This window comes from Zootoca vivipara, chromosome 5, assembly GCF_965207765.1.
Source record: "Zootoca vivipara chromosome 5, rZooViv2.hap1.1, whole genome shotgun sequence".
NCBI lineage: Eukaryota > Metazoa > Chordata > Lepidosauria > Squamata > Lacertidae > Zootoca > Zootoca vivipara.
In genome coordinates, this window is record NC_142588.1 from 94,337,429 (window position 1) to 94,365,071 (window position 27,643).

Here is a 27,643-nt window from a genome sequence, read left to right on the forward strand (position 1 = left end):
CTTAGCCCACAAGCTGTGAGCCAAAGGAATGATGCAGATTACGTAACTGTTTCCTTCTGGTCGTTTTAATCATCTTTGCGGCCGGACGGAGAGCAGGCCAAGTTAAGGATGGAGGGTGGCAGGATTGTTGCAGTTGGGGAAGGAGGAGCAGAAAGAGTATCTGCCATGCAGAGTATCAGGGATTCGTCACTTTCATGCTGGCATTTGCCTCCGCCTCTCAAAAACTCCGCCACTTGCCAAGTCATAAGCAGATACTGAGCCTGGGTTTGTAATTTTTCTGTGGTTCCCGTCTCAACGTTTTGTGGGGGTGATGGGGAAGACAGATAAAGTGCTCCTTCGTGCTACACATAGTGAAACTCTGGAACTCCCTCCCACTGGAAGCAGGGATGGCCACCAGCCTGGGTGTCTTATGAACAAAAGAGGTTTAAAGACTGTCTCAATGCAAATCTTAAAAAAATGTAGTTTAAACACCAACAATTGGGAAGCACTGGCCTGCGAGCTCTCCAATTGGAGAACAGCCTTTACCAAAGGTGTCGTGGGCTTTGAAGACACTCGAACTCAGAACGTAAGGGAGAAACGTGCTAAGAAGAGGCACACTTGGCAAACCCTCACCGTCATCAACTCCCGCACGGAAACCAATGTCCCCACTGTGGAAAGACGTGTGGATCCAGAATTGGCCTCCACAGTCACTTACGGACTCATTGTTCAAACCGTGTTTATGGGAGACAATCTGACTCGGCTAGGAGGGTCGCCAAAGAAAAGAGAGAAGAGGATTAGGCAAATTTGTGGCTGTTGAAGGCTACTAGCCAGGGTTAGGGCTTTGTTGTGCCTCCACAGAGAGAGGCCACCAGCTGGGATAACTTTAAAAGATGATTGGACCAATTGGCTAGGGATGCTTCTCAATGCCAGTTGCTGGAAACTGCCGAAAGAGAGGGTTGCTCTTGTGCCCGGATCCTGCTTGTGGTTCTCCCATTGGGCCATCAGGTCGGTCACTGTGAGAACAGGATGCTGCCCATAGGAGAACATTTTCCTATGTTCTTCTGTTCCGCGTCCCAAGCTGCTTCAGGGGCAGGATGGTAATTAAGAACCCTCTACAATCCACTTATCCTACTGAACATGCAAGGAAACTATGCCACACTTTCTGCAAGAAGCTGCTCAAACATCTGATTGGCGTTCTGTACTCTAAGCAGAAGCTAATAAAGGAGGAACTCTCTGTACTGGACAACTCTATCAGAACTCACCCAGCCTGGCAAGGAAAAACAAACCATTTACCACTCTCAACTGGAGTTACTGAAAAAAACAGAAAAACAAAAAACTCTCTAACCTTTCCAACCTACAGGCTACTAATCAAAACAACAAGATCAACATTATTGTCAATCTCTCACAGCAAACACAACAAAATCTAAACCATGCTGAAAGGAGAGCCATAGAGAATGGTATCTGAAGAAGTGTGCATGCACACGAAAGCTCATACCAATGACAAACTTAGTTGGTCTCTAAGGTGCTACTGGAAGGAATTTTTTCATTTTGTTTCGACTACGTCAGACCAACACGGCTACCTACCTGTAACTAGAACCTCCTCCATGTCCTCCATCAAGAGGTCTGAAACACACCTGCTCAAAGAAGCGGATTCAGGCAGATTCTGTGCATTTTTTATTTGGCCCAGAGAATGCAGGAAATAGGCCTTCCTCCTTTTAAATTTTTAAATTTATTATTTTTGTTCCACTTTGATACATCACAGAAAGGAAAAATACAAGAATAGGATGCCTTCCTCCGATTGTTATTGACATATGCCAATGTTTACAACTCAGTTAAGAAAATGGGGGTGCAGCTCTACCTGGTGATGCCATCAGAAACAAATCAGAGAGGAGCTCGTGTGATTTTTCCGGAGGTGTAGCCTACAGAATCCTTATGGCTTGGGCTTGGTTAGAATTAAAAATGGCATATGAACCTGGGAGGGGACGGGAAGCACCTACCCAAGGCAAAAATGTCAAGGTTGGTCGATCAAATATGAAATGGAATCATGGGATGGCAGAGTTGGAAAGGGACCCAGTGGGCCATCTAGTTCAGCCCCCAGGAATCGCAAACCCTGAGGCTCCCTGCCACCTCTCCTTAGGCCAGGGGTCAGCAAACGTTTTCAGCAGGGGGCCGGTCCACCATCCCTCAGACCTTGTGGGGGGCTGGACTATGTTTTGGAGGGGGGGGGAAATGAACAGATTCCTATGCCCCACAAATAACCCAGAGATGCATTTTAAATAAAAGGGCACATTCTACTCATGTCAAAACACGCTGATTCCTGGACCGTCCGTGGGCCGGATTTAGAAGGCGATTGGGGCAGATCCGGCCCCCGGGGCTTGGTTTGCCTACCCATGCCTTAGGGTTTTCATTCAAGGAGCTTGTAGGTGGAGGTGTTGGGCGGAGGTGCTTTGAATGCCCAAAACCAAGATAGCAGCAGCTATCAGAATCCTAAATAGGACTGGAAATTCTATTCCCAAAGCTCCTCATCATTCCACAAAATGCCCCAGCGTCTGGCATCTATGTACACCTTGTGCCTTTAATCCCTTTGCCACATACACCTCCATATTCTTAAAGAGCCTCGGAGGGTGTGGGCTGTTTTTAGATTAGCATCTCGGAGGCAGAGAGTGCAATGCAGCCAGGTGAGTTTTGGGTGGGCAGAGATTCAGGAAAGGGGCTGATTCAGGAAAGGTGGGGAGAGTTACTTGACCTACGATGCTTCTCATGCCCTTTCATCTGCAGGAGATGTTTGGCTACAAGACTAAAGGGTGCCGAAGGGCCCTGTGCATCGCTGGCTACGTCCTGTCCTGCGGGGGCCTCCTCCTCCTGTTCTACTGGAAGCCCGAGTGGGACGTGTGGGCCAACTGCGTGCCCTGCGACTTGGAAGAGGCCGACGTTGTCCTGCTTAGCACCACAGTAGGAGGAGATTTTGTTCTGGAAATGTTGGTAGTGGGAAGTTGGAAAACCCAAGGGTCTTGGGCAGTGGTTCTCAGGGTTTTTTGGGGGGTGGGGCAGGCCGTCCCCCTGGTTCCATAAACTCATCCCCAGTGCACACTGCCCTATTCCACCCCATAAAAAGCATTCTTCAGATTAGCAGGTGGCATGACCCTCTAAGGAAGATAATGAAACCATAAAATTCAGAACGGGAGCAATGAGTTGGTACTGGCACCTCCAGTACCACCCTAGATAACACCCCTCCCGGGGGGGGGGCTCTACTACCCACCAGTGCTCTACCAGTGGTCCTCAACCTTGGGCCTCCAGATGTTTTTGGCCTACAACTCCCATGATCCCAAGCTAGCAGGACCAGTGGTCAGGGATGATGGGAATTGTAGTCTCAAAACATCTGGAGGCCCAAGGTTGAGGACCACTGCTCTAGGCAACGGCAGGGCCTTATTCTCAATCCTGTGTTTTGCAAACTCAGCTCCCACTGGTTGGTTATGAAAGCTTCTTGAACTATTTGAATCAAAACCCCATTTTTAATGGCTAAATCAGACCTCAGAGGCTGCGTAGGCACCATAAATTTAAAGCACACGGGTCCCCTCAAATAATCCTGGGAATTGCAGTTTCTCTCTTGCGGAGCTACAATTCCCAGCACCCTTCGAATCATAGAATTGTAGAGTTGGAAAGGACCCTCAAGGTTCATCTAGTCCAACCCCTGGCAATGCAATGACAGATGGCCATCCAACCTCCAAGGAAGGAGAGCCCACCACCTTCCGAGGAAGACTGTTCCACAGCCAAGCAGCTCTTACTGTCAGAAAGGTTTGTCCTAATGTTGAGTTGGCACCTCCTATCTCGTAACTTGAAGCCATGGGTTCGAGTCCTACCCTCCGGAGCAGGAGAACACAAACTTGTTCCCTCCTCCATGTGACAGCCCTTCAGTTGTCTGAAGATGGTTCTCGTACGTCCTCTCAGTCTCCTCTTCTCCAGCTCCTTCAACCGTTCCTCATCAGGCTCAGTTTCCAGACCCTTGATCGTCTTGGTCCCCCTCCTCTACACACCTTCCAGCTTGTCCATATCTTTCTTAAATTGTGGTGCCCAGAACTGGACGCAGGACTCCCGGTGGGGTCTGGCCAAGGGAGGAGAAGGTTCTTAATGCAGGATTCTTTCGGGGGTGGTGGTGGCGGTGGCGTGGCAGCTATGTGCTTTACCTCTCTTGTGTGTAAGAGGCCCAATAAGCACCTGGGCCCATGGAGTTTGCTCAAAAGGGGTAGAGAGTAAATTCAGGCGGAAATCTGACTTGCCTGACCTGTGGAATAACCTCAAGTGGATTTGCCACAAGAAGCGCCAGCCTCACCCCAGTAAGTGGTTGGGGATGCGAGCCTGTGGCAAGGCAGGGCAGGATCCTGGCTCTTTGATCCACCCAGGTCCTCCTCATTACCCGCGCTGCGGTTCCAGTACCCGTCATTTGGGCTTTTGCTCTCTTTTCTCCAGGATGAATTTCACGTCTACACCCGGAAGAAGGTAGTTTGGCTCTCTGTGGCCGCCCTCGGCCGCCTTGACCCCACTCACCCCCTCATGGCTGACGAAGGCTCTCTCCTGAACAAGGTCATCGCGAGGCCAGAGTTGAAAGTAAGGGGGAACCTGGAGCCGAGGGGCTGGATGGCGGCATCACACGGGGGCCCCCAATTATTACTCCTTTATTTCATTTATGAATCGTCTCCTAGGAAGCATCACAAAGCAATTTCACAATACAATAAAAGAGCAGATACAATAAAACAATACCCCCCCCCAGTGGTTTACTTTAATTAATTCAACGAAGCTGATGAGCTTGATCTGGCAATACCAGCTCTTCAAAATCTGAGGCTCATTTACACCCCTAGCGCCCCCTGCTGCCCCCTGCCTCTAACCAGATCTTTGGTTGACCTGATTCGTCCGCGACTGGACCTAACGGTCAGGGGTACCTTTACCTTTACCCTTTTAAAATGTGGCTCTTTTGAGGGGGGCGTTATTGGGTTATTGTTCTTATTTTGATTTTATATATTGTGATCTTTTCTGTGAACTGTCCTGAGACCTCTGGGTATAGGTCAGTATATTATTATTATTACTAGTCTCATTCAGCCCGTTAAGAAAACGGGCGCTAGAGGTGCGACGGGGCCGCGGCCTTCCCTCCCTTTCTGCGATCGGCCGCAGGGCGTGCCGGGAACGCAATTAAACAAAATCGCTCTCCCATTGTGTCCCGCGGCCGAGGTCAGAGAGGGAGGGAAGGCCGCGGCCCCGCCGCTCCTCCCACGGGTCAGGTAGGGTTGTCAGGAGGAGGCGGCAGCGGACCAAGATGGCGGCATCGGGATCCGGGGCTGCGGTCCGGGGCTGCGGCCCGCGGCGGCGGCAGGAGCCGGACCGGGCTCCCGCCGCCGCGGCCCCAGAGCCCAATGCCGCCATCTTGGTCCGCCGGCGCCGGGAAACGGGAGGCAGAGGGTTGAGGGGGGGAGAGAGAGCGCACATGTGTACGTCCCGCCTCTTCGTCCAGTCCCTGTGTCCGTGGGGCACATGCGCATTAGCGCGGACACAGGGACACAGGGAATACTGGACGCAGAGACACAGGGACTTTATTATATAGGATTAATAATAATAATAATAATAATAATAATAATAATAATAATAATAATAAAGGGCCCCCTAGGGAATCTTGCTGCCTCTTGGGGGTGCTCTACCAAGTGGTACGGCCCTAGCTTTGCCATATTTCAAAAAGTGAAAATCCGGACACAAAGTTTGTTGAGCTTTTCCCTTGACATTCCATTGATTTCCGCCCGGACCCTGTTTCCCACAGCTGAATCCCGACTCTGTCCTAGGGCAACCCTATAGATAGAGTCCCTCCCCTGCAACCTGCTTGGCCCCTCCCCTCCCCTCAGCCCTGCCCACCAGAGGCTCCTCCCACTCTCTGCTCTAGCCCTGCCCATAGAAGCCTCCTCCCATCATCCCGCGTAGCCAAGTGCACCTCTGAATTATCCCAGGAGACGCCATGCGCTGGGAACGCCACCCCCGGCTGAGGGCTGTGCTTGGTGTTTCTGCCACCCTGCCAGTGTCATCTATTCTTCTGTTTTACTGCCTTCATATTCCACCAGCTCTGACCCTCTTATGCAGGAGTTGGCAAACTTTTTCAGCAGGGGGCCGGTCCACTGTCCCTCAGACGCTGTGGGGGGCCAGACTATATTTTGAAAAGCAACAACAATGAATTCCTATGCCCCACAAATAACCCAGAGATGCATTTTAAATAAAAGGACACAGTCTACTCATGTAAAAACACGCTGATTCCCCAGTGGGCCGGATTTAGAAGGCGATTGGGCAGGATCCGGCCCCCAGCCCTTAGTTTGCCTACCCATGCTCTTATGCATCACTCTCCTCCAATGCTGGCTGGCAAGATTTGGAGGGTGGCATTCTTCAAGGGATGGGTTTCAGAAGGAGGCTGGGGCTGCGGGGAGTCGGTGGAATCCCAACACTCTGAAATAATTCCGTTCGTGGCTTCTGAACGGAAAGCTGGACTCTGCCGGGAACAATGTCTCAGCAGAGGAGTTCAGTATTGCGAGGAAGGCTAGCTGGGGCCGAGGGGTGGGCAGTGGCTCAGGGCCTCACCTGCAGCCCCAGAAGCTCCCCGTTCGAATCCCACCTCAGCCACCTGCAGCTTTGGAGCTTCTCTCAGACGGGAGAGCAGCCAAGAGCGAGGGCAGCTTTCCTCCCTCAACACTTACACCCATTGTTTGGTTTTCCAGGCAAGGTGCCTCCAAGTGCAGAAGATCCGATATGCCTGGGACGTTTCTGCCAAGCGGTTCGTGAAGGTCGGGTGAGTCACCTTGCGCCCTGCTGCTTCCGCCTGTTGCCGGCAAAGCGCTGCAGGAACAAAGGCTCTCTTGTGGTGCTAGGGCAGCTCTCCTTCTCTTGCAGGGTCCTCGAGGAGACACACACCTGCGCAGAGATCCATGCAAAATTTGGGTCTGGGCTGACGAGCGCAGAGCAGGGCATCAGGTACTTGCTTCACAGAGTCCTAGAGTTGGACGGGATCCCCAGGGCTCATCTAGTCCAGCCCCCTGCAAAGCAGGAATCGGGACATGCTTACATCTGATATGGAAGAAGTTGTGGTTGTTCTAAAATCGGGTGCTCAAAGCAGACCTTGGCAGGAGTGGAGGAAGTCTCCAAAAGGGCAGGCTGGAGCACCACACAGGGCTAGCTCAGTCGGTAGAGCATGAGACTCTGTGAGTTCAAGTCCCGTGCTGGACAAAAAGATTCCTGCATTGCAGGGGGGGTGGGACTGGATGATAACCCTCGTGGTCCCTTCCAACTCTTATGGTCCCAGGGCCTTGGCCCTCCTATGCCATCCCTCTGAGATGGAAGTCCCAGAGAGTCTAGGGAGGGAGCAGAACCCAGACGGAGGTCCGTTCTCCAAAGGGACACCAACAAGACTGCAAGCAGGCCTCCAAGGTCTTGATGAAGCAGGCCCTTACGGGGTGTGGAATGTCCTCCTGATGTCTGCTCCCTTTCTGTCCCTTGAAAACTCTTGCTGTTTGCCTCCACCTTGGCCCCAGATGCTCTCCTCCTCATCCCTCTCCTCTCTGGAGTGGGAGGGGGGGCAGGTGTCTCAGGCGCCCCTCGGTGGACCGGCCAAACCACAGTCTCCCTTTTCTCTCCCTTGCTCATCCGCAGGAGGGTCATCTGTGGGCCCAACGCCATTGACGTCGAGATCGCGCCCATCTGGAAGCTGCTTGTCAAAGAGGTGCTTCTTTTATCTCTATCTATCTTGCTGCAAATACTCTTATCTTCTTTTTGTACAGTGGGACCTTGGTTCCCAAACTTAATCCGTTCCAGAAGTCCGTTCCAAAACCAAAGCGTTCCAAAACCAAGGCGCGCTTTCCGATAGAAAGGAAGGCAAAATGGATTAATCCGTTCCAGACTCTTAAAAACAACACCTAAAATAGTAATTTAACATGAATTTTACTCTCTAACAAGACCATTGATGCATAAAATGAAAGCAATAATCAATGTACTAGACCAGGGGTTCCCAACAAAATTTTCTCGAGGACCCCTCATCAAGCTGCTATTGTGACAAGGACCCCCATTAATTCCTAATCCTAAAATTAAAAAGTGAGAGCCAAATTAAGTGTCTTTTTATATTTTATATTTATATGTTTTTTACAGTTACAACAGAGTACTCCATTAGTATACAGTTTTAATTTTCAGTTCTTAATGAGATGAACCACTTTTTAACGAACGGTCCATTTTTAACTACGCGAACTGTAGCTTCCGCGAAAAACAACGCTTTGTTTACAAACACTACTGTTTTGCAAAGAGGCAGCGCGCGCCAGGGAGGAGGGAGGGGATTGGAGAAGCTACCTGCACAGTAGCGCACAAATGAAGCCGACGCGCGCAAAGCATCTTGGGGAGGTGAGTGTTAGTAGAATGTGTGCGCTGCCTCTTTGCAAAACAGTAGTGTTTGTAAAGCGCCACCTAACGGCATACAGCAGAACTACTGCCTCTATCTAATTCTAGTTTTGCGCTAGACTCTGCTCATGCAGGAAGCGGCCAAAACAAAAAATCTGTTATCATACGAAATATATTTAATATATTTTTTATTCTAATAGCATCTTGCGGACCCCTCTGGCATAGCTCGCGGACCCCTGGGGGTCCCCGGACCACCTGTTGGGAACCACTGTACTAGACTATAAAATAAATAAGACAGCGTTGTAGATGATAAAAATTAAAATTATTTTTTCCCCTTACCTGCACTGATGATAGTCATTGTTTGGATGGGGGGATTTTATCCATTTCCGCAGCCACAGAATCAATCAGTCTACTGAACTGGGTTCCACACAGTCGCAAAAACAAATTAACTGAAAAAGCCTCAAAAACAAAAACGCAAAATAAATAGCAAAACCCAAAGCGCCAAATACAGTGGTACCTTGGTTCTCGAACTTAATCCATTCTGGAAGTCCATTTGACTTCCGAAATGTTCGAAAGCCAAGGCGCGGCTTCTGATTGGTGCAGGCGCCCCGGAAACAATAGCTGACCGCCGCATTGGACGTTTGGCTTCTGAAAAATGTTTGAAAACCGGAATGCTTACTTCTGGGTTTTCGGTGTTTGGGAACCAAGGCTTTTGAGAACCAAGGCACCACTGTAAATCGCTTTGAGAGGGTGTTTTTTTTACAACCAAGTGGTGTATAAATCTTTAGAAAAGGTCATGTTCTTTATTTATTCTTTATTAAATTTATATACTGCACCTGCCCATCACAGAGCAGTTTACAGTATCACAGCCTGTGGATGCCTAACTTAATAGGAAGCTGAAGAATAGTCCTCTCCTCCTGCTCCTTTCCTTGAGGTCCTCCCTGGCTCCCCATCTCCAGGGTGACGCTGCCTGGGAGCCAAGGCCATGGCAGGCAGATTAGCCATTTAATCAACAAGAGATTTAGCTGGCTCCCGGCAGAACATCCTGCTCTCGCTCCACCGGCCGGTCCCGCCACCATCGCCATTCGGAATTTGGAGATTTTTGGAACTGAGAGCCAAGTCCGTCTCATGAAAGCCTGGCTTGCAAAGAGGCCATGCTGGGCCAAATGGGAGGCAGCGGCGGCGGTGGGGGGGGGGAGACCAAAGGGGGTGGAAAGCAAGTTTTCAGGAGACAGGGATGCTGAGCCTCAGTGGGGCACCCCAGAAGTTGCCCATCTCCCATCAGCCCCAGGAAGAAGCCAGCGTGGCCAGGAGTCAGGGAGGGGGTGAAGGAGGGGAGTTGAAGCCCCCCACCCCAATGATCCTGACTTTTCTGCAGGGCAGAAGGATTAAGAGACTCCCCATTTCCTTCACCTCCAAACCACCAGCCCAGCCCTCTGAAAAGCACCTTAGTTTCTGGTTCCCCCCATGTGTATTTATTTATTTTATTTAGTTCAGGCATCCCCAAACTGCGGCCCTCCAGATGTTTTGGCCTACAACTCCCATGATCCCTAGCTAGCAGGACCAGTGGTTGGGGAAGATGGGAATTGTAGTCCAAAACATCTGGAGGGCCGAAGTTTGGGGATGCCTGATTTAGTTCATAAAATGTATATACTGCTTGATTTCACAACAACAACAACAACCTTCAAAGCAGTTTACAAAAAGTTTAAGCAATGAAAATCCAGAGAAAAGGTTTTGCTTGCTTATGCTACGGTAGTTTGGTCTCGCTAAGAGAGCGCTGCCAATGCGTCCAGAGTGGGGCGAGGCTCCTGCCCTTAGCTGTGTGGCCAAGGGGCAAGGGGCACAATGGGTGGGTCATGCCAGAAAGCCGCCTATGAGTGCCCCTTACCCAGCCTCCTCCTCTCTCTTTTCTGTTGCTGGGCAGGTGCTGAACCCGTTCTACGTCTTCCAGCTGTTCAGCGTCTGCCTGTGGTTTGCGGAGGAATACATTGAGTACTCTGTGGCCATCATCCTCATGTCTCTGCTCTCCATCTCTCTCACAGTCTATGACCTCAGGAAGGTGAGCAGGAGGGAAGGGCCTTGCCCAGGCGGGGGGGGGGGCGGGGGGGGCCTCATCGACCTCAGTCAGTGCCGGAATTACGTATAAGATAAACAAGCTATAGCTCAGGGCCCCACTCTCTTGGGAGCCCCCCCCCAAAAGAAAATTAAAGGGAAAAAACTTGGATGTACATTTCCAAAATATAAGATAAAAAACAAATAAAATAAAACCTACATACAGCAACAGTGTTTTGTGTTTTGCTCCTCTGATGTAAGTCATGGGCCCCGCCTGCTGGCCTGCTCCCTGCAGGATCTGATCACAAGAGCAGGACTCTTTCCTCCTGTGGTTTCCAGCAACTGGGATTCAGAAGCACGGCTGCCTCCAACTGGGAAGGGACTGGGAGCATGGCCAGCAGCCATCCATAGCCCTCTCTCCCTCCATGAATTTGCCCAGTCCTCTTTGAAAGCCATCCAAACTGATGGCTGTCTCTGCCTCCTGTGGGAGGGAGTTCCGCAGTTTAACTCTGTATTGCATGAAGAAGGCTTTGCAGCTGGAATCCAGTGAAGTCAAAAGGGCTGCCTTCAAAGCAGTGAGCTGGCCTCCCCAGAGCTGCTGCATGGGCTGCAAACTGGTTGGCTGGAATACCAATCCTGTTCCCTTTCCTGGCGCTGCCTGTCTGAAAGGCTGGAAGCGCGGCAGGGAAATGAGGGCCGGGTGCCATTGGGCAGCTCCCGGCTCCTTCCCAGAGAGATGCTCCGTCCTGCTCTTCTTTTCTTTCCATGTCCACAGCAATCCGTGAAGCTGCACCGGCTGGTGGACTCCCATAATGGCGTCCTGGTCAAGGTCCTCAGGAAGGAAGCAGGTGAGCCCAGGACCAGGCAGCATCCGTCTCCCTGCTGCCTGCTGAACCGCTCTGGGCAGGGAAGGTCTGGATCTCCTCTCCCCCTCTCTTCTCTGCCTTCCCTCCACCTCCATTGCAGTCCGGGAGGTTTGTGGAATCACAGAATTGTATAGTTGGAAGGGATCCCCTGGGGTCCTCTAGTCCAGCCCTCTGCAAGGCAGGAATTGTGGCTGAGGTTGAGGTGCGGAAGGCCACTGTTTTATGTGGGAATGTCGTGGTTACTGGGAGAGGATATTTAATAGTATCCTTCCTCTCTCACGCTTGTGAGTCAGCAGCAGAATGCATTCCCCAATATATACAGCGGCGGAGGAAGCCGCTCAGGCGCCTAGGGTGCTGCACCCAGGGGTGGGGCGAGCCACCCATAGGGGCAGGCTGCACCGTGGGCTTACCTTCCAAGTCCCGGACTGCAGAATCCAGGACCGGCAGCCGTGTGACACCAGAAGTTGCGTGGACGTAACTTCCGGTGTTGCTTTGCCCTTCTATGGGCACAAAAAATGGCCGCCGCCGGCTTCAAAAGTAGCTTCTACGCATGACCGGAAGTGCGTCAACGCAACTTCGGTGTCGCCCCGCCCATCTAAGGGCACCAAAAATGGCCGACACCGGAAGTCGCGTCTACGCACTTCCGGTCATGCGTAGATGCGACTTTTGAAGCTGGCGACGGCCATTTTTGTGCCCATAGAAGGGCAAATCAGCAAAAAAATGGCCACCGGCAGGAGAAAATAATGGAGAAAAATGGGAGACAAAGTGATACGGGGGACCACCGGGAAAAGGTAAGTAAAAACGGGGGTTTCCCGGGGAAAACGGGGTACTTGGCAGCTATGACCGTGGGGCCTCCGGAGTCTGCCTGCCTCCTCCCACTCAGCCGCCCTACAGCTGGGGGGGAGACAGCGGGCGGACCGTTTGGGCAGGAGTGACACGTGGCTTGGGCACGCTGTCGGCCCCATGGTGAGTGCCACCCGGCATTTTGTCACCCCCCTCAGTGGTGACACCTGGGACAGACCGCACCCCCCGCACCCTCTTCCTCCACCCCTGAATATATAGCAGGAAGCTAGTGGGTAGATTCGTTTGAATCTCTTTATTTAAGCAATTGAATCTGGCTTTGTTCAGATTGGAGTATATTCTTGGTAAGACCCCTTTCATCCCTCCTAAAAAGAAGAAAGACACAAGACGCTTCTTTTAAAAGTAACAAGAAGTTTACTCACATTCAGTTCACAGTTGGATCCCTGAAGGCAGGCTTTAGCTTGGAGTTACAGAAGAGGGTTGAGCTCATCCCATATGGGAAACTCTTCATCCCACATGCGGCTGGCTGAGAGCCAGCAGTGCAGTCCAAGAGAAGGAAAGGGAAGAAGAAGGGAGATGGCTGCGTGACTCGACCTTTTGTGGGGTCTGCCAGGGTCACGCCCACCTACCTGGCTGCACGCAGGGGGAGGATGCTCCAGACCAGGTGGAACAGGAAGTTCAACTGGCTGAACCAACACCCCTCTGTCTGTGTCCACTCTAGGCAAACAAGGAATGTTGTGTTTGACTGCTCCAATGGATTACATCCCACATTTTAATGCACCTTCCCTCCCCACCCTGGCAAAATGTAGGCATCATGGCCAGGGGCCATTGATATGGGTGTTTCTGTTTGCCCACCAGGAAAGGAACCCTTTGTCTTTGTTCAGGTAGGACAATGGAGTAAAGTCAGTAAAGGACCGGGACATTCTCAGGGAAACCAAAATGCTTGTTTTCAAAGCTATTGTACTACCAACCTTACGATATGCTTGTGAAACATGGACCACTTATAAAGGCCATCTCCAACTCCTCGAAAGATTCCATCAATGGTGTCTCTGAAAATTTTTACACATCACTTGGGAAGACAGGTGAATTAATGCCAGTGTATTGGAAGAAGCAAAGATCACCAGTGTTGAAGCAATGATTCTTCAACATCAACTTCGTTGGACTGGTCATGTTGTGCGGATGCCTGATGATCGTCTTCCAAAGCAACTGCTCTATTCTGAACTTAAAAATGGAAAGCGTAATGCTGGTGGTTAAAAAAAGAGGTTTAAATACTGTCTCAAGGCAAATCTAAAAAAATGTAGTATAAACACCAACAATTGGGAAACACTTGCCTGCGAGCGCTCCAGTTGGAGAACAGCCTTTACCAAAGGTGTCATGGGCTTTGAAGACACTTGAACTCAGGGAGAAAGGGAGAAATGTGCTAAGACAGGCATCCCCAAACTGCGGCCCTCCAGATGTTTTGGCCTACAACTCGCATGATCCCTAGCTAACAGGACCAGTGGTCGGGGAAGATGGGAATTGTAGTCCAAAACATCTGGAGGGCCGAAGTTTGGGGGTGCCTGTGCTAGGAGGAAGGCACGCTTGGCAAACCCTCACCGTGATCAACTCCTGCCCGGAAACCAATGTCCCCAATGTGGAAGGACGTGTGGATCCAGAATTGGCCTCCACAGTCACTTACGGACTCGCGGTTAAGACCATGTTTATGGAAGACAATTGTACTCGGCTACGAGGGACCACCAAAGAAGAAGAAGGACGAAGGACAATGGAGGCTCCGCTCTTCAGTTTGGATAGGGGCTGCTACACTGAAAGATCAATTTCCTCCAGATGGTTAACCATGGAACCAGAGACCTGATCTGAAGCCCAGTTGCTGCTGCCTGATTTCAAGCGGAAAAACATGAGGTTCTGAATGCCAGAGGATTGATGTGCCAAAGTGGTTCTTTGTTTAAATTTGTTGGCCCTTCCTGTGCGAGGAGCTCATGTTGGCAGGGGACGCGGGTTCTAATCCTTGCAGCTGCCTCATGGCTGTTAGCAGAAGCTGCTAGTTGGCTAAGGGTGCTGGGAATTGTAGCTCGTGGGGGGTGGGAACTACAGTTCCCAGGATTCCCAGGGTGGTGGTGGTGGTGGGGGACATGCTTTAAACGTGTGGGGTGTGTGCAGCCAGAATCCCGAAAGTATGGGGCATGGCAGACTTTCCTGAGTCACCAAGAGGGTTGAGTGAAACTGGCACAGTAAGGCTGCGGTAAATAACAGTTTGCAGACAAAGTCCTCATGTGAAAACAGGGAGGGGCATTTTCAGCCTCTCCCAGTTTCCCACAGTTCTGCATCAGTCTGAAAATTTTGTTTAAGTCCTGATAAAAATCCACCAGTGAATAGCAATAATAATAATAATAATAATAATAATAATAATAATAATAATAATAATAATAATAATACTTTATTGATACCTCTCTCATCTGGCTGAGTTGAATTGGGGTGAATGCAGGGTGGGGTGGGGGGAGAGGGGCTCCTGCCCCACAGCTTCTACTCTGCTCCTCTTGATGTTCCAGAGAAACCTTTCCCTCTCTCCACTCCAACCAGGTGTCCAAGAGGTGGAGTCTCGCCATCTGGTGCCTGGAGACATCCTGGTTTTGGGAGGGGGCAGAAGCCTGTTGCCCTGCGATGCCCTCCTGATCCACGGCCAGTGCATTGTGAACGAAGCCATGTTGACAGGTGAGTAGGAGGAGGGGGGTCACCTTGTGCGGGCGGCTAAGGGATGCTCCCAGGGGGCACGGGTGCCCTGCCTGGGTGAAGATGCCCAGGGAAGGTGGCAGGGGCCAGCACCAGGAGCCAGACTCAGCAGCGCAGGAAGAGGCAGAAGCTGGCACAGAATCAGGGCCGCATTTAGGTTTGATGCAACCCTCAGCTCCTGAAGGCAATGGGGCCCTTTCTATGTCCAGCTGTCCTTTGTCACTGTTTTTGTGTTGAATATATGCTACATGGTCATTGATGGACCTCATAGGTATCTCAAGCCATTTGCACATAACAAAATATGTATTTTATCAAAGTAATGGTTGAACTGAAATACAATTAAGAAGAAGTCTATTATTGGTGAAATAATTATTAAGCTCTAACTTGAAATGATTTTTTATTCACAACAAACTTAACAATGCAAACACATTGGCATTTGGCAATAACAAAAGTTCCTTTGGAAACACAATTTACAAAGACTCATAATCTAGTCTCTAGAAACTTGCTATAACATGAAGGAATAATAGGTGTAAATATATGATGCAAACTACTAATGATTAAAAATAGCAGCATGTAGGAACCCTATATATAGAAATGAGCAAACCAGTAATATTTTAGAGAGCAGGCGGGGCCCATGACTTATATCATAGGAGCCTACGCAACACAAAACACTGTTGCTGGATGTAGATTTTATTTTATTTGTTTTTTTATCTTATATTTTAGAAATGTACATCCAGTTTATTTTCCTTTAATTTTTTTTGGGGGGGGGCAAGAGAGTGGAGCCCTAAGCTAGAGCTTGTTTAGCTTCTACTGCACGGAATCCTAGAACTGGGAAGGGATTCCCAGAGGTCCTCTAGTCCAACCCATTGCCCCTTTAATGCAAGTCTGCTCTCCTCCAGGAGAGAGTATCCCAGTCACAAAGACCTGCTTGCCCGGGGGTGACCAGGGCAGCACCCAGCCTTGGCGAGAGAGCTGTGCTGAGGATGCCCGGAGACACCTTCTATTCTGCGGGACGGAGGTCATCCAGGCCAAGGGTCCAGTGAGAGCCGTCGTTCTGCGGACCGGTGGGTAACAGCATTGACCAGGAACACAGCAGCGTGTGGAGGCAGGGGGAGGGGGTTTCTGCCTGATTTGCTGAGTGTCACCCTATCTCCGCCTGGATTGTAGAACTGTAGAGTTGGGAGGGACACCCAAAAGCCATCCAGCCCAACCCCCGGCAATGCAGGAATCACAGCTCAGGAATCCCTGACGAGGGGGCCACCAGCCATCTCATTCCCTAAGGTCAGTGGAGAGAGACCTCTGGGTTGGCCCAGTCCAGGCACCGGGGGCCTATCTCCCAGATGAGCCAGGGGGGCTCTGGCGTGGCTTCAGGGCTTTCCAGAACCCCTTAACATAACGTGACCGCCCCCCCCCCATGGGCATGCTCTCTTCACCTGTGCAAGGCACCTCGGCATCATTTTTACCCCATGTGCCCCTCCCCTTCCCCTGAGCACATGGTGGAGTCCTGGGTTTCGGTCTGCAAAGAGGGATTCTGCCCTCCATCAGGCTTCCTAGCCCAATCCATACAGGAGGAGCCAAAGGGAAGAAATCTCGCCCAGGTTTATTTCTTTCATTCATCTACAAAAATATTTATACGTCGCTAGTTCACAGCGGAGAAAAAGCAAAGCGGTTCACAGTATTTATTGCATAAAGGCATATAGCAAAAACCGTATTAAAAATAAATAAAATCGTACATCAATTAACTATTTAGAGAAACCCAGCCTCCACTATCTCCTTATTCCGCGTCTTGTCTTCTGCTCTGAATCCTCACTTCTGTAACTGCATCCCCAAACTCCCAAGCCCTCCCTAACCCCACCCTCAGCCCAGCCCCACATTTAGGGACTTGTAACTCAGAGCTGTTGGGCGTTGAGGCTCCCCTTTTGCTGTTTGCATTTTGGGTGCTCTAGTTAAACTGTGGAACTCCCTCCCACAGGAGGCAGCAACGGCCACTCATCTCGATGGCTTTAGGAAAGGATCGTGCAAATTCATGGAGGAAGAGAAGACTAGCCAGGATGGCTGTTGTTCTGCCCCCAGATATTATATGAGGCAGCCATGCTTCTGAATCCTGTGGGAATGTCCAGGGTGGCAGGAGAGGATATATTGTTTATTAATATCCTTCTTAACTTGCGCTAGCAAGTTCCTTTACTTAGCTGAGTTTACATTCCCCTTTTTACATGCACAGCAGATAGCTGGTTGCAGGCTCGTGTGAGCCTCTCACTATTATACAATTCAGTCTGTCTCAGATTGAATTGTACGTTCCTGATAAGTTCCCTTGGATCCCTCTTAAAAGAACAAAGATGCCACAATGTTATTCAAAGTCAATAAAAGAAGTTTACTCACATCAGTTCACAGTTGGAACCCTGAAGGCAGACTTAGTTACAAATATGTACATGTGGATTTACCCCATTTGGGGGGATATTCCCAGTGCTTCCGCTAGCTGAGAGCTAGCAGAGCAGTCCTAGCTAGAAGCTGGTCAAACAAAGAAGGAGGTCAAAAGGAGAGAAGGGTGCTGTGTGACTCATCCTCTTGTTACCTGAACAGGTAAGGTCACACCCACCTTCCATCACATGCAAAGGGAAGGATGCTCCAGCCAGGAGGAACAAGAAGTTTCGACTGGCTGGACCAAACATTCCCTCGCATGTCTTCTCTAGCATGACAAGGAATGTTCTACTTGGCTGCCTCTCATGGATCGCAACCCACAAATCCCAGTTGCTGGAAAACAAAGACGGGGGGAGTTGTCCTTGTGCTCAGATCCTGCTTTCAGGTTTTTTCCCACTGGGGCATCTGGTTGACCACTGTGAGAGCAGGGTGCTGGACGGGGTGGGCTACTGGCCTCATCCAGCCCTTCTCAGCTTCTTCTCAGCTTCTCCTGCTCTGCCTCCCCAGGTTTCAACACAGCAAAGGGGGACCTGGTGAGGTCCATTCTGTACCCGAAGCCCCTGAATTTCCGCCTCTACAGGGACGGCATCCGGTTCCTCGGGTGCCTCATTGGGATCGCGGCCATCGGGATGGTCTATGCCGTCTGCGTCTATGTCCTCAATGGGGTGAGTGGTTGGCGCCCAGAGAGCGGATCTCCCATGGGATCCTCCAGGGGGAGGGGGGAACCCAGCTCAGAAACCCCTCCCTTCGGAAACCGGGGAGCCACTCTTTGCTGCCAACATTTTCATTTCATGGGGCGGCTGAATTTTGAACCCTCAACTTGGCAGCTGCCTTCTTGGTTGTTCTCACTAGGAATGATTATTTGTTGGTTTGCTGTTGTTACTACAGTATTATTATTGTTGCTGTGGAGGCAGAGCATAGCAATTGTGGCTGGTAGGAGCCATGGATTTCACGTGGCCTTTACAACCTGCTCTGCTGCCCTGGGTGCTAATTCTGCTCCCTTCCCCGAGTCAGGAGGAGGCTGGCGAGGTGGTGAAGAAGGCGCTGGACGTGATCACCATTGCGGTCCCTCCCGCCCTGCCGGCCGCGCTGACCACAGGGATCATTTACACCCAGAGGCGGCTGAAGAAAAAAGGGATCTTCTGCATCAGCCCCCAGAGGATCAACGTGTGTGGCCAGCTGAACCTCATCTGCTTCGACAAGGTGCACGGGGAGGGGGAGCCCGGGAGCCTGGCTGGGGGGCCGGCCGGAGTCAGCAGGGAGAGGAAGCCCCCTTGGCCTGGAGCATTTCAGGGACCTTCAAGGCTCTTGGCTCGGATGACGGGAAGCCACAGAATGTTCACAAGCAGTCCAAGTATGGCCACCCCAGCCGAGTGCAACACCCTCCTTCCAGTCCAGTCCAGCGTCCAGTCAGATGCTTTGGGGAAGCAAATCTGAATTCTGACTGGTCTTCAGAGCTGCAGTGCTTCTGTTCCCAGAGGGGAATATCTCCTCCCAGGGCAGTGCCGGATTCACGTATAAGCTAAACAAGCTATAGCTTGGGCCCCCACTCTGTTAGCCCTCCCCATACTTCTTAATTGTATTTCCCTATAAATATAAATTGTATTTCAGTTCAACCATTACTTTGATAAAACACATATTTTGTTATGTGCCAATGGCTTGCGATGTCTATTAGGTCCATCAATTACCAAATAGCACATGGGTAAGGAAACTAGGGCCCGGGGGCTGGATGCGGCCCAATCGCCTTCTAAATCCAGCCCGCAGATGGTCTGGGAATCAGTGTATTTTTACATGAATAGAATGTGTCCTTATATTTAAAATGCACCTCTAGGTTATTTGTGGGGCAGAGGAATTCGTTCATTTCCCACCCTCCAAAATATAGTCCGGCCCACCACAAGGTCTGAGGGACGGTGGACCGGCCCCCTGTTGAAAAAGTTTGCTGACCCCTGGCATATATTCAAGACAAAAACAGTGACCATTTGTTGTTGACAAAGGACAGCTGGTCATATGAAGGACCCCATTAGCTTCAGTAGCTTAGGGCCTCATCAAACCTCAATCCGGCTCTGTTCCAGGGGATGGTGCCACCCACTTTGAGACTATTATTATTATTATTATTATTATTATTATTATTATTATTATTATTATTATTTCAATCCTATACCGCTTTATATTTTTCAGAAAAATCTCAAAGTGGTTTGCTGCATATAATTAAAACATCAACAAAATATCAACAAAACAATCTGAAGAAAGTGAAATACAGAGTATACAGTCAAAGCAACACAATTCACAGAAAACTAAAGTATCATTTTAAAGATTGCAAAATTAAAACCTTACAAGGGAGGTCAACATATTTAACACAAAGTTAACCAAAATAAACTTAAACATTTCAAAAAACACAAACACACACCACATTGCTAAGTGAAGCCAAATATAAAATGCACATTTTAAAAAGTGTAATTAACTATGAAGCTCCCCACACTTGCTCTCAACCTCCGCCCTGCGTCTGAAAGAGCACAACACCCAAGAGAGAAGGTGCCCTTAAGTGCCAAATGGGAAGCCCTCTAGGAGCCGGGGGGGGGGGCGGGCGAGGGGTGAGGTTACCTCCATGCTGAGCTTCCACCTTGGGATCAAATGTGCTGTGTTGATGATGCCCCTGACCCCCCAAGGAAGGTCCTCCGGCCAGTTGCGCTTTCCCCTGTGGCTCCTCTTCCTCCTCCTCCTCCAGCATCAGGTCTTGCAGTGCCTTGTTCTGTTCTTGCCAGCCACCCTGGCACCCTCTGACCAATTCTCCTGCCCCTCCCCAGACTGGCACGTTAACCGAAGACGGACTGGATCTCTGGGGGATGATCCTGGCCGAAGGAAAGAGGTACCTGCCTGTCTCGTATTTCCACCAAAGAAAATTCCCCGTGTTGCAAAACAAAACACTCCGAACAGCAACAAGCAACACGTCGGCTAATAATATACTGACAATATTTTTTATAACACTATACTGTTTCAAAATTCATAAACAGAAGACATACGTACATGGAGTCACAAACTTTTTGTTGTTGAGTCGTTTAGTCATGTCCGACTCTTCGTGACCTCCTGGACCAGAGCACGCCAGGCACTCCTGTCTTGCACTGCCTCCCGCAGTTTGGTCAAACTCATGTTCGTAGCTTCGAGAACACTGTCCAAGCATCTCGTCCTCTGTCATCCCCTTCTCCTTGTGCCCTCCATCTTTCCCAACATCAGGGTCTTTTCCAGGGAGTCTTCTCTTCTCATGAGGTGGCCAAAGTATTGGAGCCTCAGCTTCAGGATCTGTCCTTCCAGTGAGCACTCAGGGCTGATTTCCTGAAGAATGGATAGGTTTGATCTTCTTGCAGTCCACGGGACTCTCAAGAGTCTCCTCCAGCACCATAAATCAAAAGCATCAATTCTTCGGCGATCAGCCTTCTTTATGGTCCAGCTCTCACTTCTATACATCACTACTGGGAAAACCATAGCTTTAACTATACAGACCTTTGTCGGCAAGGTGATGTCTCTGCTTTTTAAGATGCTGTCTAGGTTTGTCATTGCTTTTCTCCCAAGAAGCAGGCGTCTTTTAATTTCGTGACTGCTGTCACCATCTGCAGTGATCAAGGAGCCCAAGAAAGTAAAATCTCTCACTGCCTCCATTTCTTCCCCTTCTCTTTGCCAGGAGGTAATGGGACCAGTGGCCAAGATCTTGGTTTTTTTGATGTTGAGCTTAAATGTAACAAGATCAGGAATGGTAGGAGTGGGAAGTCACTGTCGAAGATCACTGCAATGGAGGCAGAAGGCCTTTCCACAGTCAATGTCCTACAAATGTGAGATGACGGGTGCTCTGAACATCGCAATAAGGTGCTCCGAGCACAGCAGCAGACAGGACCGTTCTTCCAGGATAATAAACTGTTTCAGTGATAATTCTCCATCTGCTGGCAAAAATATAAATTGAAATCCATTACATTCAAATACAATGTCAGTGGATTATTAGCCAACGTCTTGCTTGTCGCCGCCTCATGTTTCCATGCAGCCCTTCAGCTCAAAGTTTCCAGGGTGGGTTAGAATGCCTAATAAGGACGCTGCGGTGTGCTGTGATTCCTGCGTTGTGGGGGGTTGGACTGGATGATCCCTGGGGGTCCCACCCAGCTCTACGGTTCTGTGATTCTTGACTCAGAGACCTTTTGCAGGCTCAGAAACCCACCTGGGCTGCTCTTCTCAAAGGCAGCTGTTGGGCCCTTCTGCTGCTTGCCTCATGCCTCCTGCTCTCCTCTCTCCCCCCAGCTTCCAGGGCGCCCACTGCTTCTCCTCCGGCCCCCCTCTGCCCTGGGGCCTGGTGTGTGGAGCCATGGCCAGCTGCCACTCCTTGGTGCTCCTGGGCGGGAAGATCCAGGGAGATCCGCTGGACCTGAAGATGTTTGAGGCGACTGGCTGGGTGAAGCTCTCTCTTTGCATTGCAGATGTTCGGGGCTCCCGGGGGGGGGTTGCCATTGCTTGGGGGGGAGCGGGGGGAGCTCCCCTTGGCAGGCCAGTGGAAAATACCTTTGCACCCGGTGGCTCCTTCAGGAGAGCATCCCTCAGCCCCGCTCTCCCCTCAAATGGCACAATAATCTCTTTTGGTAGAGACTGCTTTTCAGATAGCTCAGTTGGAAGAGCATGAGACTCTTAATCTCAGGGTCATGGGTTTGAGTCCCACGTTGGACAAAAGATTCCTTTTTTAAAAAATAAATATGTTTTATTAATTTTTCATTAATAACAATCCAATGCAGGCCAAATTAATACAATACGAAATCCTACTACAATCAAAAGAGTCAATTATTCAGTTCTAAATTAAATATTTTTGGATGACTTCCCGTGTTCTGGTTATCAGGAGTTGATGTTATTCCTTGGTCCTGCTCCAATTCTGGATGAAAGATTCCTGCGTTGCAGGGGGTCAGACTGGATGACCCTCGGGGTCCCTTCCAACTCTACACTTCTAGGATTCTTGCCCCACCCCCGGTACCTTTTTTTAGTTTTTGTTCAGGCCAGGCCACTCAGACATGTGGAAGGCGAATGTATGATTTGACCTGTTTTTTTTATTGTTTATTGCTGATTTGATTTTTTGAATGTTCCAAAGAGTTGTCTTTTCTTATCATTTTTCATTGTTTCATTCTCTTTGTAAACCACTTTGATGTGATTATATCTTTTTACAACAGTGCGGCATACAAATTTTGCAAAATAAATATGAATAGATAAATGTGAGGGATGAAGGTGCCCCCCCGAAGTTCCCAGACTGATCATTTCATTCTTTTAAATCTGCTAGTTAACTTGTCTTTTAAATGAGTGCAAGTGGAACGCCCTCCTAACAGATGTCAAGGCAATAAGCAATTATTTTACTTTTAGAAGCCAACTGAAGGCCGCCCTGTTTAGGGAAGTTTTTAATGTTTGATGCTGTACTGTTTTTAATATTTGGTTGGAAGCCGCCCAGAGTGGCTGGGGAAACCCAGCCAGATGGGCGGGGTATAAATAATAAATTATTATTATTATTATCACCATCATTATAAGTGACATTAATCCTAACTGGGATCTGCTGTTGTTTTTCATTTGAATAAACAGGAAATTGAGGAGTCCAGCAATGAAGATGGAGAGGGGGCAGATGCCGTGATAGTCAGGCCAGGAGTCAAGGCCCCACAGGTGAGCCCAGGTGTCTGTCACTCATCTTAGACAGGAAGAGTCAGGAGGGGGGGGCAGGCAGATCAGGCCGGGTCACTCGTCCGACTTGCTCACCCAGAAGTCCGTCTCCCTCCCCTTCTGCATTCATCTGGGATTCATGAATCTCTTCCTACCCAAGGCCCAAGGTCCCCCAGTGAGTTTCATGGCAGAGCAGGGATTTGAACCCAAGTCCAGCACTTTAACCACTGCCCTTGCTCTCCAGGTTCAGTCACTGTCAGGGGGGGCTTCGGAGTGTGTGATTATGATTGGGAAAAGGCTCCATGTGGGTGGGGGGTTGAATACCTCCCTCCTCCCGCGGTGCCACAGCCCCGATCCAAGTCGTGCCCCCTGTGGTTGCTCCAGGGCACCTGCCGTCCGACCCCTGGGACCCCTGGCCAGGAGCCCCCCCTCCCCCCTCCCTCCTCCCTGCACCCAGTGCCCTGTTCCTCTTGCCTGTCTCCCTAGGGTGCTGCCGTGGGCGGCATGGCCATCTTACGCCAGTTCCCGTTCTCTTCAGCCCTGCAGAGGATGTCCGTCATCACACAGGAGTTTGGTGGGGAGCGGCACGTCTTCATGAAGGGGGCGCCCGAGAGAGTGGTCAGCTTCTGCCGGCCAGAGACAGGTGACCGATAGCTTTGCAGGCATTGCCCCTTCTCCGCCCCATGCCATTTTGGGGGGGGGGGTCTTTGCAGAGAAGCTTCTCGAGGCCTCTCAGGACTGGCACTTGCCCCCCTGCCCTGAGCCACAATCCTGCCCTGCCATGGAGGGGTGCTCTTCCTTCTCGGCAGGCGGAATGTAGAGGCTCTGGCCTCAAGCCCTCTGCACATGGGCTGAATAGTCTCTCAGGAAAGGCTTTGGGTCCCTTCCCTGGGCGACCCCCCCCCCCAATTCTGTGCAACCGCCTATGGCTCTGCTCTGCCCCCGCAGTTGGAGGCAGCGATGCTTCGGAATCTTAGTTGCTGGAAAGAGCAGGAGGGGAGGTGTGTTCTTGTGCTTAGATCCTGCTCTGAGGTTCCTGGTCGGCCCCTGTGAGCAGGGCCGGATTGAGGTTGGATGAGGCCCTCAGCTACTGAAGGTAATGGGGCCCTTGATATGTCCAGCTGTCCTTTGTCAACAACAAATTGTCACTGTTTTTTGTGTTGAATAGATGCTAGATGTGTTGAATAGATGCTAGATAGGTGACAGCAGTCACGAAATTAAAAGACGCCTGCTTCTTGGGAGAAAAGCAATGACAAACCTAGACAGCATCTTAAAAAGCAGAGACATCACCTTGCCGACAAAGGTCCGTATAGTTAAAGCTATGGTTTTCCCAGTAGTGATGTATGGAAGTGAGAGCTGGACCATAAAGAAGGCTGATCGCCGAAGAATTGATGCTTTTGAATTATGGTGCTGGAGGAGACTCTTGAGAGTCCCATGGACTGCAAGAAGATCAAACCTATCCATTCTGAAAGAGATCAGCCCTGAGTGCTCACTGGAAGGACAGATCGTGAAGCTGAGGCTCCAATACTTTGGAGAAGAGAAGACTCCCTGGAAAAGACCCTGATGTTGGGAAAGATGGAGGGCACAAGGAGAAGGGGACGACAGAGGACGAGATGGTTGGACAGTGTTCTCGAAGCTACGAACATGAGTTTGACCAAACTGCGGGAGGCAGTGGAAAACAGGAGTGCCTGGCGTGCTCTGGTCCATGGGGTCACAAAGAGTCGGACACAACTAAACGACTAAACAACAACAAAGATGCATTGATGGACCTCATAGGTATCTCAGGCCATTTGCACATGCAGAATGTAGGCACCCTATATATAGAAAGGAGCAAACCAGGGATATTTAAGGGAGCAGGCTAGCAGGCGGGGTCCATGACTTACATCAGAGGAGCCTACACAACGCAAAACACTGTTGCTGGATGTAGGTTTTATTTTATTTGTTGTTTATCTTAATTTTTTGAAATGTACATCCAGTTTTTTTCCTTTAATTTTTTAGGGGGGCCCCCAAGGGAGTGGGGCCCTAAGTTAGAGCTTGCTTAGGTTATACGTAAATCTGGCCCTGCCTGTGAGAGCAGGGCATCTGGGGCTGGAGGGGCCACCTCTAGCAGACTCTCTTTCTGTCCTTGCGTTCCCAGTGCCCGACACCTTCACCAGCAAACTCCAGCATTATACCTCTCGGGGCTTCAGAGTCATTGGGCTGGCACAAAAAAGTCTGCCGGCGGGAATGGAAGCGTCTTTCCTAACAAGGTAAAAGAAAAAGCCTGTGTGTGTGTGAATGTGTGTGTGTGAGAGAGAGAGAGAGAGAGAGAAAGAGAGAGGGAGATGGATGGATGTCCAGGATCACCTGAAGTGGAAGGTGCCGACCAAAACTCTCCTCCTGAGTTCTAGTTACAGGTAGGTAGCCGTGTTGGTCTGAGTCGAAGCAAAATAAAAAAATTAGCGCCTCAGCCCTTGCTTTCCCCCCACAGGACCAATTGCAGTCATCAGCAGTTGTTAACAGCCATCTACAGGTTTACCACTCCCATCAGCCCATCACCCATTCCCACCCACCACCCTCTGTATATATACAAGGGTCTGACTCTTCTGTTTCAAGTGTATCAAGAAGTGTGCATGCACACGAAAGCTCATACCAAAATAAAAACTTAGTTGGTCTTTAAGGTGCTACTGAAGGAATTTTTTATTTTGCTTCTCCTCCTGAGGTCATTCTAAAAACTAGCCAAACCCAGAGGAAGTCGTGAGAAAGTCACGGGTCCAGCCAAGCCGGAAAGCAAAGCCCAGACTCCATAGCAGCGCCTGAGGAGTTAGAACTCGCCTCTGAGGCTGGAGATGCTGCCTGTTTTTTAAGACAGCAAAATCCACGTGGTTGGTTGGTTCCCACTCCTTCGCCATTTCCACATTTGGAGACATTTGGATTACTGAGCCTTGAAAACTCATGGAGTCATAAAACTGCAGGGTTGGGAGGGACCCTGAGGGTCATCTAGCTCAAACGCCTGCAATGCAAGAATCTCAGCTCTAGAAACCCTGGCAGACAGCCCTCCAACCTCTGACTAAAAGCTTTCTATGGAAGGAGAGTCCTCCGCCAGCTCAAGGAGGTCCCTTCCCCTCTCTGTTACCCTGATCCAGGAGGTCTCCCAAGAAGAGCTCTGCCGCAGGATCAGACCCATGGCCTCGCAGGTCCAGCACTGGCCAGAGGCCTCTCGCATTCTCCTCCTCTCCTAGTTCATGGGCAAAGGCCTGATTCGGAGCCTCATTCTGCTCCCTGCCAGGTTGGCCGCTTCAGGATGCGGCCAGCCGGAACTCAGTAGCCCTGACCCGCCTGCTTCTTCCTTCCAAGGGAGCAGGTGGAGTCTGGCCTGACCTTCCTGGGACTCCTGATCCTGGAGAACCGGCTGAAAAGCGAGACGAGGCCCGTTCTGGAGGAGCTCAGCGCTGCTCGCATCCGGAGCGTCATGGTCACAGGTGGGAGAGCTGGCTGGGGCCGAGAGGTCCCTACCTGGGTGCTGGGAGCCAGAGAAAGAAACAGAGGGGTCCCTTCGGTGCTGAGCTCGCTGCCCCAGTTTCAAAGGCCCTGGGGCTGTCAGAGCTCTCCAGAGGCGGCTGGGAATATCTGTCCTTTCCCCTGGCACCAAACAGCGTGCCAAGTGCTTTGCATCCCTCGTTTCATTTATTCACATAGCTTTGCAGAGCCTTGGATAAACCTGGGACACTTCAGCTTGGGACGGCTCTCAGAAGAATACGCAGCCTGCCTCTCTCCAATCCTGCCAGCTCCCATGCTACCCCTCTTACCTTCGTCCCTGCATCCCTCTTTCTTCTTGTTGTCCTCTCTCTGTCGGGCTGCCCACCACCATAGAATGGTACAGTTGGAAGGGACCCGAGGGTCATCTAGTCCAGCCCCCTGCAATGCAGGGATTGTGGCTAAAAAATCCCTGACAGATGGCCATCCAAACTCTGCCTGAAAGCCTCCATGAAGGAGAGCCTGCCACCTTCCGAGGGAGCTCATTCCATTGTCAAACGGCAATAATAATAATAATAATAATAATAATTTTTATCATTTGTACCTCGCCCATCTGACTGGGTCGCCCCAGCCACTCTGGGTGGCTTCCAACACATATAAAACGTAATAAACATTTGAAAATTCTTCCTGCTGCCAGAAAGTTTAGTCTGAAGGAGCGCAGCCCGCTCCTCTTGGCAGAGCCGGAGAATTTGTGCAGAGCACACCCTCTGGACCTGAAGATCCCACAGCGCAGGGGGTGACGCGGCGCCCCTCTCTTGACTTTCCAGGTGACAACATCCAGACGGCCATCACCGTCGCCCGAAATGCTGGCATGATTCCTCCCGGAAGCCAAGTGATCCTTGTGGAGGCAAGCGGCCAGGCTGGGCTTCCCTCGCCCTCCATCAGCTGGAAGCTCCTGGAGGAGAGCAAAGAAGACCAGGGCCACAGCGAGTCCGAGGTGAGGGTCCCCGGGGGGGGGGAGCTCCCTTTGGCCTTGGGGGGGGGCCCTGGAGGGGGTTCCTTCTCCCTGCTTCTGGATCTTGGGTGGGGCTGGCAGAGCAGATGTTTTGGCAAAGCATGCCAGGCGAAAGAGGGCATGTCCCAAGGGGAGCCTTCAGGGGTTCCCTGCCTGCCCTCAGCACCTTCTGATGCAGCACAGAGCCCCCGGGGCTGGCCTTTGCATCCGTCCCAGGGGACCTCCGTTTTGTTGTTTTTGTTTTAATTAATCTTTA

At 50.6% G+C, this 27,643-nt stretch overlaps 1 protein-coding gene across 3 annotated transcripts in view; it reads left to right on the forward strand.

Annotated features, from left to right (window-relative positions):
• The window catches only part of LOC118093973 (putative cation-transporting ATPase 13A4), a 43,853-nt gene that overhangs the window by 4,663 nt on the left and 11,547 nt on the right, over positions 1-27,643 (forward strand). For 2 of the 3 annotated variants that reach the window (XR_015949944.1, XM_035133853.3), the window contains exons 2-19: positions 2,758-2,931; positions 4,447-4,584; positions 6,723-6,793; positions 6,895-6,975; positions 7,651-7,720; positions 10,310-10,444; positions 11,213-11,285; positions 14,682-14,813; positions 15,731-15,895; positions 17,757-17,914; positions 18,264-18,452; positions 20,054-20,115; positions 21,531-21,681; positions 22,842-22,919; positions 23,403-23,559; positions 25,054-25,165; positions 26,253-26,377; positions 27,200-27,369. Coding sequence is in view for 2 of the 3 variants with exons in the window: in XM_035133853.3 (XP_034989744.1) it covers positions 2,758-2,931; positions 4,447-4,584; positions 6,723-6,793; positions 6,895-6,975; positions 7,651-7,720; positions 10,310-10,444; positions 11,213-11,285; positions 14,682-14,813; positions 15,731-15,895; positions 17,757-17,914; positions 18,264-18,452; positions 20,054-20,115; positions 21,531-21,681; positions 22,842-22,919; positions 23,403-23,559; positions 25,054-25,165; positions 26,253-26,377; positions 27,200-27,369 (2,241 nt within the window). In the remaining variant the exon portion in view is untranslated. The remainder of the gene's footprint in view (positions 1-2,757; positions 2,932-4,446; positions 4,585-6,722; positions 6,794-6,894; positions 6,976-7,650; positions 7,721-10,309; positions 10,445-11,212; positions 11,286-14,681; positions 14,814-15,730; positions 15,896-17,756; positions 17,915-18,263; positions 18,453-20,053; positions 20,116-21,530; positions 21,682-22,841; positions 22,920-23,402; positions 23,560-25,053; positions 25,166-26,252; positions 26,378-27,199; positions 27,370-27,643) is intronic. The other variant, XM_088669353.1, reaches the window with a different exon arrangement.